The following is a 16,292-nucleotide window of genomic DNA, read 5'->3' as shown; positions in this document are numbered from 1 at the left end:
GGTGTCAGTTACTTACACACTGCCTCCTCTCCTCAGCTCCACGTCCACTTTAATACTATTAACTCTTTTCTCACAGAGGCGTTGGCACATTTGCTGGATGATTTAAGACCCGCAGACCCTCTTGAGGTTTCACTGACAGTTGCACTGTTCTGGATATAAACATGTCGGGGATGAATAGCGATCAGCTGCATCGGTCCACCTTGGGGATTTACTCTGTAAGTAACAGATACTTTGTGCGGGTTCAAATTAGACAAGAAACGTACCTGTGGGAAAAAGTAAGAGTGTCCTGTGTTGTGATTTCTTTTCAAGACACACTCTGGAAAAAAACCCACTTCTTGGTTACTGAGGAGTGAAGATCAGTCTAACTTTTTGAGTTTAATTTCTGCCGAGCAAACATGATGTGAATTCACAAAGTCTGTTTCAAATTCAAGGAGTATTTCCTTAGCTTGAGTCTTACTGTAGGTTGTCTGTGCTCCGGTGTTGGGAAGGAGAGTTTGTGCTCATAAATACAGATTGAAATAAAGGTGGATTTTATTGATTCTCCTTTAGGTAGGTCTTAAAGTTTCTCTGACTTTCAAAAAAAACTGTGTTTGTGTTTCTTAAACAGAGCTTGATGGACGAGTTCAACCCAAGCCTACAGAAACTGGTTTTACTGGGTAACAGATACGTCCAAGCCTTCCAGGGTAAGGGTTAGACAGACGGACGAACGGACGGACAGACAGACAGAGAGATGGACAGACGGACGGACAGACTGACAGACAGACAGAGAGATGGACAGATAGACAGAATTTCTGTGTGAATGATATGTGTGAATATAATATACATATATATATATATATATATATATAAATTTGCACACGCACCTTTATTAGTGCAATAGACTAAACAAACAAATGGCTTTGAAAGGAACATGAGAGGTGTCAGGCATCTAATTCACTGAAACTAATTCCAAAGTCCATATGCTTTGGGAATATCCTGATACTGTTATACAGCCTTGATTATGGGCCTGTAACCAAGGCCTGCAGAGGCTGTTATGACGATATTGTCACCAGACAAACAACTATATCTGATTTCCGTAGACAGAGGCAGGGATTGAAGATACTGAATGTAGTCTTGAATGTATTTGCATGCTCTATGTCTTTTCTTTTAAATCCTGCAACGAAAAGAGAAGAGAGGTCAGGATTAAACTTTTAATTTGAGTCAGTAATTGCGTCTGGATTTTATGTCTTAATTATCCACATCATAATCACCTCTAATCCCCGTGCAATGCATTAAATGTGAAACGCTGACATGCAAATGGGATTCAGCAACAGAAGCGTTTTTACACGTGATGCTTTCACACATTACATTGCATTATACATGTGTGTTTAATATATGCACGAGCAGCAATGCTGCATCAAGAACTGATTTGTAGTAGCACCACTGCACCAAAAGCCCTGCAGAGATAAAATACAGATTATTAGGTCTCCTGTTGCCACCTGCACAGAGGCTATAAGCGCTCGCTCCGAGGGTTCAGGGTAGAGCAATAATTTAATGACACGTTAATGGGCTCGAGCCAAGGCCAAGAGTGTTTCTGCTGATGCAGCTTCTCGTCATAAATTTAAAAATAATCTATTTATCAAACAGGTAGTGGATGCTGCTTGTGGAAGCTCCCTATCCATTGTTATTAAAGCACCATCACAGAGGTTTTCACTGTTGAAATCTCTTGCTCTCACAGCCTCGGAGAGTGTGTGTGTGTGTGTTTGCTTGGTAAGCACAGGCTGTAGCCCCATCTCTCCAAAAAGAAGTTTTTCTCACCAGCGGAAAAATGCAGCTAAAGCTCACTCACGTCTAAAAGACCAGAACCACCTCTGCTCAGGGATCTGATGCCGTGCGCAAGTCACCGAGGCCACACAAAGCTGGTGATTTAATTCGGGTCAAACTTTGATTTGATCCCTTTTGACTTACAGTATACTGCCCTAAAATCAGGAGGGTGCAGCAGTAGTTTCCCATTGCCAGACCATCCTCCACAGTACAGCAGTAACTAAGAGAGAAAGGCTGAGAATAAAGTGTTTAATGTATGTAATTTAAAATAAAAACAACTTGTGAATTTCCCTAGAGTCAAAACCTGAGATTGCAGATGTAATGAGATGTAATTTACTGCTACTCCGCCAAGCTAGGCCAGATGGTTCTCAGCACTGTTTTTATTCTCCACAACTGAATTTAGCTGCTGCGTTATTTATGTTGCATAAATGAAAATGAATGATAAAATAAATGGAAGGGGGTGAACTCACCATTTAGGGAGTACAGTACAAATAAAGCAATATCAATTGCAGGAGGTCAAAATGCAAGGAGTTAGCAATGAGAGCGAAGAAGGACTTCATGGTTATTGCTGATCAAAAGAAATGTGATTTTACTGTGAGGTTTTTATTTATGTGAACATATTTCCAAATGATCACAGAGAGATACTTGTGTGTATGGAAATTTGAATAATTGAATATTTGTTTTTAATTAATGGCTCTGTTTAGCTGCTTTTGTAGTGCTTTGCCTGGGAAGCGAAGTGTACCAAATGCATTAGCATTTCAATTGACTACTGTGTGTGTGTGTGTGTGTTTCAGCTCTTGCTCTGACAAGTGAGGCCTACTTCAGTGCACTTTCAAAGATTGGAGAAAGGGCTTTTCACACCACATCCTCCCGCTTGCTAGGTATGTGTGAACACACATTCAGGCTTTGGTAATCTCATGATTACTGAGTGGAAACACCAACAAGATATAACAATCCAGGATGTGATCCTTTCGTCTTTGATGTGTTTATGGCCATTTATTAAACTAATCAAACAGTGTTCTACCGCGTCATGAAGACCAAAGTTTACACTTTGGCGGCGTCTTATTACTCCTTTCACAATTACTACCAGTGCATGTGTAGCATGTATGTGTGTGTGTGGGAATAGCATATTCTTCCCACACACTCTTAGTAGTAATAGTCTTTGATTTTAAACATAATTTGATAAGTTGAATGAATGTGTTTTACAATATATATAACAGTCAGTGCTTATAAGGACTGCACAGCTTTTACCTGACCTGAGTCCTGTCTCGGGCTCAACATAGTGAGGGGCAGAAGAGAAGCTAAACATTTTTTTTTTTTTTTAAACGCTCAAAACCCTTTCCAAAGCACCATTTGAATATCAGGTTTTGCATGCCATAACATGATATTCTGGAGAAAGTATGTTGAACTTATTTTTGCTTTACTTCTCACTGTCCCTGAAATGGAAAATATGTAAGAGTAGACTAATGATCCAGTTTGGACAACAGCTCCAGCCACAAAACCTAACATGACAACAACAACCCCTTTAGAGTGGCTGGGTTAAATGAGCGGAGCACGGCCCGCTGCCTGTCATCGTCTATTATTCATGTTGCCTGCTGGCATCTGATACTTACACTGCCAACACTTCTTGGCTAAAGTCACACAAAACAGACTGACAAACACACTATGTTGCAATCTAACTATCAACCTCACTATTCTCTTAAAAGAAGAATAAATAAGTCAGTCCTACGTCCCTATGTTCTTATCTTGACTCGTGTGTGTGTGTGTGTGTGTGTGTGTGTGAGAGAGAGGTAAAGTAAGATGTTGTGTATTTGTGTTGCGATCACTGGCTAATGAGTAGATAGAAATGAACAAAGGGAAAATATTTTACAATGTCATTTTATTGTTTTCTAGTCGCAATAACAATGATGTAATTGTGTTAAAGGAGACGTCCTGATTCAGATCTCTGAGAGCCAAAGGAGACTCACCGGGGAGCTGGATGGAGTAGTACGTTACATCAACACTTATCTGTCCATCACGACATGTCGGGTGGGATCAAACTCTTACGTGCTCCATTTTCTCAAATGTTTAACATGATTTTGTCTTCTTCCAGTTCTGCAGGTTCAGTATGGAGGTTCTTCAGGAGATGGACAATAACATCAGACTGGACAGAGACTACATATCAGTGAGTGAGGGCCAACACAGGGTCAAAAGTTTTTTTTTACAGAATAACTCCTAATTATTTCCCGGAAGCAATGTCAAATGAATAACTGCGGGGGTATCATGGGAATCTATCATTAGAAGTGAAGACGCCATTAGAATTAATGGGGAAACGTCTTCATTTTCATTTCCACTGGATTGCTAATTGCTACCTGGGTGACTGAATTGTTCGTACACAGACGAGATGTGAATTCTCTTTCGTGCAGGGCAGCAGGAAGCATTATGAAATGGAAGTCCACAACCAGGCAGCAGCTCTGGAGAGACAGCTGAGGAGAGGAGCCAACCAGGTTTCTCTCTCTCTCTTTTTCCGCACCCCCGGATTCAGCACCACTGTATATGAGTGTGTCCATGTACAGAATATATATGTACTTTCAATGATGTGTGTCCTCAGGATTGTAGTGAGTATTTGCAGTTCCTCAGGGAGAGCCACGCCGAGGCTCTGAAGGAGGAGGAGAGGCGATACCGCTTCCTGTCTGAGAAACACTGCGCCCTGATACAATCCATCGCCCACCTCATGAATAAGGTTTACAACTTACTTCAAATAGCATTTCAATATTTTATGTTTTTTATGACTACCAAATGGGTCAGGTTTGTCGCACAACTCATTGCAATGGATGTCAGAAGCTCAATGACAGGAAGACACTCAAAAGAGAATTCACAATAATGTGTAATGATTCATTCATGTGAGACTTTATCGGTCCCCGCGGGGACATTCCCCTTCCCGCCCTTTATAATGAGGGTCAACCACAGAACAGCAGATACACATTCAGTAGGTTCAGCGGGACTGATGCCACACTCACAGCTTGTCTGTTTGAACTCTGGACTCCCTGTTCACTTTTTTATAACACCACTCCACTGTCCTCATTAAACACCTTCAGTGCACCAAACCCAAACCAAGTTTTCATAATGAGGCTGTCACAAAGCCCTTTGAGACTGTACCAGTGGTTCAGGACTGACCTGACACGTGTCTTCTTGTTTGTTTAATATTTAGCCCTCTCAATAAAAACTCAAGTTTACTGTAATACTTACTGCAACATCATTTTTGAACAATGTAGTTATGAGGCTCATTCCAATAAATGTAACCTTGTAACATCTTACTATTACTGTATACTGCCCCACCGCTCGGCTGTTCCTCATTGTGCATTGTGCATTGTGTCTAAAAATAAATTAACCAAGGTAAATAACAGACAAATGATCTACTAGTCCACAAGTATGGAAGGACATTTACCCCCAGAAAAGAAAAAATAGATGAAAAGAAGAAAGTGATAAAGAAAATTGAACATCTTAAGGAAAGTCTATAACATCTATAAGTTAAAATTATATATATATAAAAGTCTAAATCATGACATAAAATGTCAGAATTGTGAAGTAAAAAGTCAAAATTTCAACAATTTTACTATCTTTACCTGCAGAAAAATTACCAGTTTTGATTCTGCAGCTTTAACCTGTTTGAGTAGAATTGTGTCTCACAAACACAAAGAGATAGCAGTCGTATAGAAATGGCTAATGGGATTTTTAAAGGCAACAACAACAACGATGACAACAACAGTACTCACCTTTAACCATAAACAGAGCAGGCAGCTGTTTATCATATTTGGATAACTGCTTACGACTTTTGTCTCGTCGCCCAGCACTGAACATACATTCTTGCCCCAAATAAGTATTACTTTTCTGCTGTAACATAAGCTGGTAATTTATCGTATTTGTATGTGTGTGTGTGTGTGTGTGTGTGTGTGTGTGCGGCAGGCAGGAGGTCCCCTCCAGCAGCGAGCTGATGCCTGGACGGTGGACACGGATGCCACCAGAGCACCTGAGGTCCGACGACCCACTTCATTGGACAACTCTGTGAGTTCAGTTTATAGAAATCAGTCGTGTTTACTGAATTATTTAGGCAGGATCCGAGCTGGGATACATAAAATAACAATAACAAGATGCTGCTCTTGTGAGATATAATCCTGTCTTACAAATATAGGCCTACTGTTTGGGCAAATAGCTTGTGAAATGGATAACAGAATTTGAACCGGTCCAAACTTCTTGCATGTTTTTGTTTTAAATTGTCTGAGTTTGTGCAACAAATATATTGATAATACTTATGCACAGGCAGTGTTGTTATAGGGAAACCAATGAACTATTGCAATCATATTTGTGTTACCAGGGTGCCCTCTGCTGGTTGGAGCCTGATTTACAGTAATAGAGCAAAGCTTTGAAGGAAATAGAGCTGAAATAGGACAGAGATTACACATTGTCTGGTATGAAAGACATTAATAGGTGATTGTGATAAGGCTATACATATTTTTCTGTGCAAACACTAACTTTAATTCAAAACTGAACCATATATATTGTATATCATCTGAATAAACACGCAGGTCTGTGAGTATGAATTATCTGCATCTCAATACAGTGGGATTAACACACCATGGATAATTCACAAACTGAAACCATATGGTTCTTTGTATGAAGGCTGCAATTACCATTCAGGTAAACAACAGAGATGAAACCCTGTCACTTTCAGTCTGTTCCTGATTGGAAGGTGACGTGCCTATGAACCCCACACATCCCACATCCTACTGTAATAAACAGTCGGAGGATTAACATGGATTTTGTGTTTGTTTTGTCGGAAGTGGGATTTATCTTTTGCTTATAACAAAGAGAAGCCTGGGAGCCGCTTTAGACAGATATCGGAATTGTGCTTCTACAGTCACACATGATATACATTACTCATTCAGTGTATCCAACACATCCTGGGCTGCTGCTTTTCTTTATTGTTTGTTTGTTCAGATGGGACCTTTGCCATTATGATTGTAATGTAATTCATGGGTTTTACAAGATATATTAACATTACAACAGATAACGTGTGGTCAAGTTGTTTGTATCCGTGCGTGTGGTTGTTGTACAGGTGGGGATGAGGGAGGAGGAGATGAGAAAGAGCAGAGAGGCACTGCCCCTCGGCAACATACCATCAAGGGGTGAGGGCTTCATTCCAAAACTCTGTATTTATTTTGAGTACACTTTACTGTCCAGAAGAGGATTAGGGCCACATGTGAAAAAATGTATTGAGTTCTGAGTTTAAAGTCAGAATTATAAAAAAAAAAAAAAGTCAGAATTCTGAGATGTATACACTATACAAATACAATAAATAATAAAGGTAGTCAAATAAGTCAGAATTCAGACTTTAATCTCAGAATGCTTACATTAAAGTCAGAATTCTGACTTTAAACTCAAATACATTTTTCCACATGTGGCCCTAATCCTCTTCCGTATTACTGAGACTGTGTAAATAAATATAAAATGTCAACCTTGTAGCTGTTCAAGTGCTCCAAACAGCTAAAAACGACACCATGAAAAGATCCAGATTTTACTTTGGAGCCACATATTACGTGTCATGTTTATCCTAAAAGTATTTCTGTAATATTCATTGTCGTCTGTGTGTGCAGTCCATAATGCCTCCGCCTACATATCAGTGCTCATTTTGCCTTCACTCTACCACCCGCTTTATCATTCTTTAAGCCTTCTATCTCTGTTTCTCTCTCTCTCTCGCCCAATTTTGCACATAACACACTTTTCACACCTCATTTGTACGTTCCTGTGCAAAAAGTCTGTCTAATTACTTGGCTCGCTTATCTAGAGTGAAAAAAAAAAGATAAAGTAACAAATTATCTAAAACAGACAATAAACAATCTCTAGAATATTAAATAGCACGTCTCCACTTTTGCCCTTCTAAATCATTGCATGCAGCAGGCTTGTTGGCCCAAACAATGCCACCCTCTCTCTGTATAATTCAATGGATTTCACCCCTTGCCATCCAAGCAGAGATAATTATGCATAGAGTAAGATATTTAGTAGTCTGATAACCCTCTGAGTTATGAATACCAGGGCAATAAATAAAGAAATAAATCCTAGCCGCTTATATTTTTTTTAATTAATCATTTCACCAGAGATCTTTCTTTGCAATTCCAGCTGCTTTATCATCTAACTTGCGCTTTGACAAACTGTCATCTCTGCACCTAAGTGTTTCATTTTTTTTATCTCTCCAGCGCCGTCTCCCCAGGGAAGCATTTCTCGCTCTTCAGGAGGCCGATACATGAGGGCCAGGGTGGCCCACCAGCCTGGTGGCTCCAACCAAACCCTGCTGCCCTTCACCAGGGGAGAGATGATTACCGTGCTGGTCAAACAGCCCAAGAACGGCTGGCTGTTCGGACGTGCTGAAAGCAGTTCACGGTGAGAGATGTATCCTCGCGAGGTGTGTGTGTGTGTTTGTGTGAACGTGGTGACTGTCTGTCTGTCTTGCTTAACCACTGTCTCTCTGTACCCACTGTAAATGTGTCTTGGCTGCTCAAGTACAATCTATAGTAGTGTACTTTGTTTGCTGCTGTACTCTCTGTTTCACACTGAGGCTCTTCAGTAGTTCTACTGACAAACGTTTTTTTTACATTTAATGTTCTCGACAAAGGCTCCTTGTCCTCAGGAAAAATAAGGTGATAAATAAAGGGGCAACTATTTGTAAGGAATAAATAAAAGTGTATAAGAAACAGTGAGTACTGTTACTATTTGTGGAAATCAATGACAATAAAATTTAAAGAATAACATATTAAAGGCTTATTGAAAAACAGAAGCAATAGAAACCATTCATTAAAACAAGACTAAGAGTCTACAGCAATGCTATAGCAGCTCTGTGAGGCTACACTGAAGCACACTGATGCTTTGAGCTAAATGCTAACAGGCTGATGTTTAATGTTTTTTATCTTTTTCATCTTAGTTTAGCAAGTTAATAAGTGAATATTTGCTCATTAGCACTGATAGGAATGTGGTTAGTTTACCAGGTATCTGACCATAAACCAAAGTATTGGACACACACACATATTTTGAACTGATGATGATGCTAGAAGAAAAGTTAGAGGATCACCAAAGTCATTTAGGATTCACCCTCTGGAGACAATCAATGTCGGTACAAAATGTTGTGTAGTTGTTGCGATATTTCAGTCTAGACCAAAAGGATGGATTGGACCAGTCAGTATGGACATGGCAACAACTAGCAACAGCCCAATTCAATTGTGTTAAAACGTGTATTCGTCTTTAGTAAAGATAAATACACTTTGTAAAGGCTTTTTTACAAATTCTATCAGCTAGAGATGAACACATAATCCACTACCCTCACCTTTACTTTCTGGCTCTTTTGTTTTCAGTCAGGGATGGTTTCCAGCTACCTATGTGGAAGCAATGGATGATCCTCCAATGACAATCAGTTCTGGGTAAGCATCCAGTCAAATGTATTCAACAAGTACGACTGTTAAATAACATTATATCATGCTAAGTGCAGGCTGTTAAAGAAATGTATTGTCATAGCTTACTGGATCTTATTATACAGTACTGCAGCATGGCGAAAGAATGGATGGAGACACTTTAACCAAAAAAGTCTGCATAATGTTTGCCTTTCAAACCTGACACAGAGTATATATTTCCAGCTCCCCCAGGCTGTCCTTATTGTTTTATGGGCCCAACATTTAATAAAGAGGGTCAGCATGAAGCTCAGGCCTGGAATAATAACTATTTAAGATATTTGGGTGACCCATTGCTGTGAGGAAAACCAGTAAGAAGTTTAAACTAAAACTTTGCTCGGTCACTGTAGATACATGCCACAGCTAAATGCCTATAATGTCAATGTTAAAAGAATAGTTTGGATCTTTTGGAGCAGAAAAAAAACTTATCTTAGCAACCTTAAAGCTTTAGTGCGGAATATATTATATGAACGTCCGTTACATTCAAGCCATTGCCAAATAAGTTGCTACAAAGCTAATTAAGACTATCTGCTCCACACAACTCTCTCTGGATTTCTCAGTGTGGCAATGTTCAGAAGATTGGTGTCGTCCGGCGCAGAAGTGAAGATAATTACCTCTTCTGAAGAGTCCATCATGTTTTTTTAATCCTCTGTGTCCTCCTTGGCTACAAGTAACTGCGTGGGGAAGGCTTGTATTAAACCAGTTTGAGTCGTGATTCACTCTGATCTTTCACCCGAGTCTTTAAATTGACTCGTGAATCGCGAGTCTCTAGTATCATTAACTTGGATCAGTTGAGTCCTACTACAATTCAATCTAAAATGATAACAGTGCCAGACACAAACCTCTTGCAACATTAGCTACTACTAGTCCTAGCCATCTTAGCTGCCAAAAGCTTAATAACTTACAATTCCGTAGGCAACGATAACTCCACAAGTCAACTCAAGCGAGTGAGTGAGCAGAGAGACAGGCCGAGACAGGTTATAGGAACTTCCCGACCCACAGACTCAGAGCCGGAAACATTGCAAGCTCGCAGACCATGGGACTAACTCCACAACTCATGAGTTGTCGATGACTCATGAGTTCTCGCGTGACTCAGTCAATCGCGCAAATCAGCCGGCTATGAGTGGATCTGTAGCAGACGAGCAAGTGAAGTCTCTACTTGAGCTCAGGGTAAAGAAAATCAACAACAAAAGCCATTCTTTCACTTCTGAAATAACATACAATGTTCTGCACGTAGCCTAGCTAGGCCTACTGTAGGTTTGGGTGTATAAATGTAGTATGCTTAAATGCAATTAGGTCGAGCAGACAGTCCAAAACATTGCAAGCTAGCAATACTGACTCAAGTGACTCGCACATCCCGGATCAGTTTAGTGAGTGACTCAGAATAACCTGAATCCTTAAAAGGAATTGAGTTTGCCAGGCCTAGCTTGTATCATGTGGACGCGCCGACAGTTTTGTTGTCAATACTTAGAATTCCTCATGGGGGACATAGAAACTACGCACTATAGCATTAAGAAAGGCCCACCTAAAAAAAATCTAAATGAGTTCAAGTGTACGCTATATTTTTTTATTTTATATTTTCTAACAACAACCAAAACCAATAGAATGTTTCTGTAATTCCAGGAGCTCCTCTCTGCGAAGCAGCAGCAGCATGAGCAACCTACTGGACCAACCAGTAGCCCCGCCCCCTCCGCCTCCACCACCTCTGTCTTCAAATAAACAGAATGAGATGCGACCAATCACACTGACTCCTGACAAAAGGGCTGAGTCTTATTCAGAAAACAAGGTATGGCTGTCTGATTATCCATCAGTGTAGTTAATATCAACCAATTCTCTCTCTGCCTCTCCATCAATAGAATATATCAATCAAATAGACAAAAATGGAAAGGTAGCACCTGGGAGCTTATTGCATTTTTTTTTTCTGCAGTATTTTCTGCAGTATTTTTCAAAAGTCTTTTGAGGACCACGAGGTACCTTTTACAAAGCCTTTATAAATTGTAACTACACTGTAATCCCAAATTAGTTGATTTAGGACCGAAGGGGAACCGAAGCAGGAAAACGTTCTCTAGTGTTGCTTTGAAGGGGCGCTATGCAGTTTTGGCCATTTCTTGGCCGCTTTTTGCTCGCTTTTTGCTCGCTTTTTGCTCGCAGGTTTCTATGTAGAGCTCCCCCTACAGGTTTCTCTATAGAGCTCCCCCTACAGGTTTCTCTTTAGAGCTCCCCTACAGGTTTCTCTGTAGAGCTCCCCTACAGGTTTCTCTGTAGAGCTCCCCCTACAGGTTTCTCTACAGAGCTCCCCCTACAGGTTTCTCTACAGAGCCCATCCTACAGGTTTCTCTATAGAGCCCCCCATACAGGTTTCTCTACAGAGCTCCCCCTACAGGTTTCTCTACAGAGCCCACCCTACAGGTTTCTCTATAGAGCCCCCCCTACAGGTTTCTTTGTAGAGCTCCCCCTACAGGTTTCTCTATAGAGCTCCCCTACAGGTTTCTCTATAGAGCCCCCCCTACAGGTTTCTCTGTAGAGCTCCCCTACAGGTTTCTCTACAGAGCCCCCCCTACAGGTTTCTCTACAGAGCCCCCCCTACAGGTTTCTCTGTAGAGCTCCCCCTACAGGTTTCTCTATAGAGCTCCCCCTACAGGTTTCTCTGTAGAGCTCCCCCTACAGGTTCCTCTATAGAGCTCCCGCTACAGGTTTCTCTATAGAGCCCCCCCTACAGCTGCGGAATAGATATTTAGCAGCTCCTATGTTTACTCATGTCTGATTTCTCGCTCGGTCTGCCGTTTCCTCTTCCTCTGTTCCTCCGACAATGCTTTCCGAGGTTTCTGCTTCTTTTTTGCCGGCTCAGCCATGAATAGCATGAAAAACTCGCTCGAAAAAATCACTACCTTGTTAGCCGGTTTCCTGGGCGTATGTGTGCAGTGCCGTGAAGTAATTTGTTACATCGAGAGACCTGATATCACGCGGTACTTCCTGACGCTGAGACCCGCGGCTCACCGGCCGAAAGTTGCAAGGGTGGATTTTCCGCTCACAGGCGCTAGGGGGGAGAGCGAGATGACCACCATTCAACCCGAAAAAAAGTCATATAACCATTCCAATGACTCCGAAGCTGTTCAGTTAAGGTAAATTAAGCTAAAAAAAAACTGCATAGTTCCCCTTTAATATGATCTGCGCACTGCATACTTAAGCTGATTATTACAAACAACTAATGTGATTTAGTAATGAATATGGTTTTTAACAAAACATGAAAGAATAAGTAATGGCCAATAAAAAACTAAATCTGGGTTTACATCAGTGATTAATAACTCTTTTAAAATCAACCAATAGGAACATATTTTGGGTTACCAGGTTGAGGTAAATCCTATTGGTTTATTGGTTTAATATTTCTATTTGGCAATAATACTGTTTTAAATGTATTCATAAATGCTCATGGGTTTCTCATTTTCTAATAAACCAATTTGTGTATTAGTAAAGGGTTTTAATCCATCAAATCTGCAGTTGGGGTGTAAATTAGCTGTTAATAAATAGATTTTTGTCCCAGAAATAAGTGGTGGGACGGTTTAGGGTTTCTCCAACTGGCAACCCAAAAGTTGCTCTTATTATTAACTGACCAATAGAGCATTAGTAAATTATTCATTAACCATGAATAAAGCCGTTAGTTACAATTTGTATTCCCTTCATAAAAGCTGCCTTACTATAGAAAGAGTTACTGTATCTAACAGAGTTTGCTTTCGGCTTTTTTAGTTGTTGGTATATTACAGTATGTCCCCTGATGTCAATATTGAATTGGCTTCATTATCAAAAGGTGAAATGATATGGGACAGCTGTGATGAGACATACTATGTAAACCTTTGATGGTATTTGCCAGTCTGTCCAGCAGGGGCACTGCGGCAGGGTGCTGTTCTCAATGGCTCCACACCCGTCTTTCTGGTGGATGCAGGGAGGAAGCTCCAGCTGCTGATGGTTTATGAGCCAGGAGGTTGTGTGCATGTGTGTGTGTGTGTGTGTGTGTGTGTGTGTGTGTGTGTGTGTGTGTGTGTGTCTGTGTGTGTTGGCATGCTGTAATTTGAGACTATTAGTGTAGACCGAAGACCTATTTGAAGTCCTTGTGACTGAATAGGTCTGCTACATAACCTTTAGGGTTCTGCAGTGTGATAGTACTGCCAATGTCTTTTCTCTTCGCTGCTGTTCAAGCCCACGGTGGTTTGAATAGCATTTCTGTTTCTGTCAGGGTCATGCAGATAGCTCAAGCTAATAAATGGCCCTCCTAAACTGTGATATTTTGTTTTATATATTTTTATCTCTGTAAAGCACTTTGGTAACCTTGTTGATTGCTTAAATTGTGCTATATAAATAAAGTGGATTGGATTGGATTGGATTATTAAATGATTAATATTAAAACCTATCACATTATTGTGTTAGTTGGTCTAATTAAGGGGCAATACGTGTGATATTTATTTTTATTTTTAGTATTACCCCACAATCTAAATATAGATTTATTATACGATTGTTTTCATTTTGTGTGTGTGTGTGTGTGTGTGTGTGTGTGTGTGTGTGTGTGTGTGTGTGTGTGTGTGTGTGTGTGTGTGTGTGTGTGTGTGTGTGCAGCTTGTGGGGGGACCGACTAAAAGCAGAAGGGCGAGGGGTCGAGGGCCAGTTCCCGCTGAGCCTCCATTAGTGCATTTTGCCTTTGTTTGGATTGGATTTTATTCACCCATACCTTTCTCATATGTGTTTCTACAGAGATCAAAACCTGATGGATCACAACCAGAACTCTTCCCAAAGTAAGATTATTGTACCTGTTGCTCTCTCTCTCTCTCTCTCTCTCTCTCTCTCTCTCTCAGGTTTTAAATGGCACTCATGTTCTCTTCTACAGAAAATAATGTTATTTTTGAAGTATGTCATGAACCCATTAAATGACATCATATGAGGGCAGTGATCTAAATGACACAGAATTGCTTTCCCTCCATTAGTGTTTGAAGTGCAGTTTACTTCTGAAACTATTTCATTTGTTGCCATTTGGGAACCCTGACTCACTATCACTCTCACTTTGGCTGAACAGTTTGCTAGATGATGCTTGACCAATGTGAAGTTCTCATTTCTCTTGTTGTAACCTTCACTGTGAGGCTCAAAGATGTTATTTTATGATATTGCTTTTCTCCATTGGTCTCTGTCTTCTTGCTAACCCTCCAACATCTGTTTCTCTCTCTCTCTCTCCATTTTATTTTGAAGGGGTACCAACCCATTTGCCACTGTTAAGCTGAGACCCACGTCCACCAATGACAGATCGGCCCCACGTGTATATCGATGATGACACCTCAACCCTGACAACAAATGCTTTCGTTGAGCTCGACAGTTCATTCTTGACTTTGGAAATAGCAGAGTATATATGGTCGAAAGTGAGTAAGTGGGCCTTGCGTGAATGCTTTTCATACTTTGTCATACAACACTCAGTTTGCCATAGATACACACAAAGCTGGAGAAAGAAGACAAAAATAAATGGACTGTATATATATATATATATATTTGTCTTGGTAAACTAACAACCAACATTGTGTTTCTTTAGGTAGTAATGGTTTTGTCCTTGTTGACTTTTCATAATTGGCTTTAACATTTGTAAAATGGTAAGAATTAATCCCTGTTGCAAATGTGTTTATGTAACATAAACTAATATGTGCAATGAGCTGGTTTAAATCATCATTCCTTCTTTGATTTATTGGCACTGAAATTCGGACGGAAGAGATGACATGTGACTTTGGAAATAAATGATTACTGTCTATGAGGTGTTATTATTGTACAGTTGATGTTAGAAATGAGTGTATGTCATGTCTAGCTCAGGGATGGGTGCATGATAAATAATGTTTTTTTATGTTTTATGTTTTTATCGCCATTGTATTGTGTCTCCACCATTTTTCACATTTTTCTCTACATGGTCCGCAGAAATAAATCCATTAATACATATTAATTTTAAAATTTACCTTGGAAAATGACTTGTAGAACATTAACATGTAACCTCTGGCAGATAATGTAATATCTTGTAAAAAATTTAAAAAACAATTAAATAAATGTAGTCTGAACCAGAAATGTGATAAAAAATGCAATGCGTTCATGGATAATGTAATACCATCTTTATAGCATCCTATAATTACTTTAACCAATGTGTTTCACTTCATCCGCATCATGTTGTAATGTAGCTAAAACGAGAATAATAAGTAAGTTGTTACATATTGGTATTACACCATCAGTTAAAGCCCCTGACTACTTGATTCAAAAATATTTGTATTGAATTGTATTCGTGTATTGGGTGTATTTCTTTTTACAAGCAATTACGTTAAAGTTCAGTTAAAAAAAAAATACTTTATGTTGTCGTTCTTGTGAATGACACTGACCTCAACAGTCTGTTGTGACCAGCGGTGAGCTTGCCTGAGCTACACTGAACTTAACAGTCTTTTAAGTGATAGCCCCGAAGCTTCACATCTGTGTTTATTTGCTCAGGCAGTAAAATGGCCTACTAAAGAAGATCAGGATTCCCGTGTTGCCTGTTTGGGTCCTCCGCTGGGGATACTTAACCCAAATTGAACCTCAGTGTGAATCCAATTCTGCTAATGGCTTGACAGCATGGTTCCGCTAAACTGGCACAGCACTGGAATAACGTGACCTCCACATGCTTTTTTTTTTTCCTTCTCTTTGAGCAGAGTTACATTCATAATGCAATATCGACTGCAGAAAGACGCTCCTCAGTAATGTGTAATCGTGCGGTTTGCCTTATTGCATTTTGTTTCTCTCCTGTCACTGCTTAGACGGCACAGTCAATGTTAATGAACTGCTAACAAATGACACTGAAGGGTAATTTGGACCTTCTTCAAGTACACCCTTTATACATTGTTAGGTTGCTGTCAAGATGTGCTTCACTCGTTCTGCTTAGTAATAATAGTGACAGCGAAATAGACGGGAAAGAAGGAGAGCTGGGTTGAGAGTGTAGCATCGGATAAAAGCATCAAAGGAGGGAATTAA

General features: G+C 40.1%; 1 protein-coding gene across 1 annotated transcript; it reads left to right on the top strand.

Moving 5' to 3' along the window:
• On the top strand, positions 1-15,057 carry baiap2l2a (BAR/IMD domain containing adaptor protein 2 like 2a). The gene is made up of 14 exons (XM_039823846.1): positions 1-215; positions 608-683; positions 2,598-2,684; positions 3,728-3,789; positions 3,896-3,967; positions 4,209-4,289; positions 4,394-4,525; positions 5,749-5,847; positions 6,899-6,968; positions 8,037-8,220; positions 9,186-9,251; positions 10,902-11,064; positions 14,022-14,062; positions 14,511-15,057. Exons 1-14 carry the CDS (start codon positions 162-164, stop codon positions 14,587-14,589), a joined length of 1,266 nt encoding a protein of 421 aa, XP_039679780.1. The 5' UTR covers positions 1-161; the 3' UTR covers positions 14,590-15,057.
• Positions 15,058-16,292: the final 1,235 nt, after the last annotated feature.

The sequence above is a fragment of the Perca fluviatilis genome, chromosome 15, assembly GCF_010015445.1.
Source record: "Perca fluviatilis chromosome 15, GENO_Pfluv_1.0, whole genome shotgun sequence".
Lineage (NCBI taxonomy): Eukaryota > Metazoa > Chordata > Actinopteri > Perciformes > Percidae > Perca > Perca fluviatilis.
The sequence above is the reverse complement of the archived record's forward strand: the minus strand, read 5'-3'. Positions and strand labels throughout refer to the sequence as shown.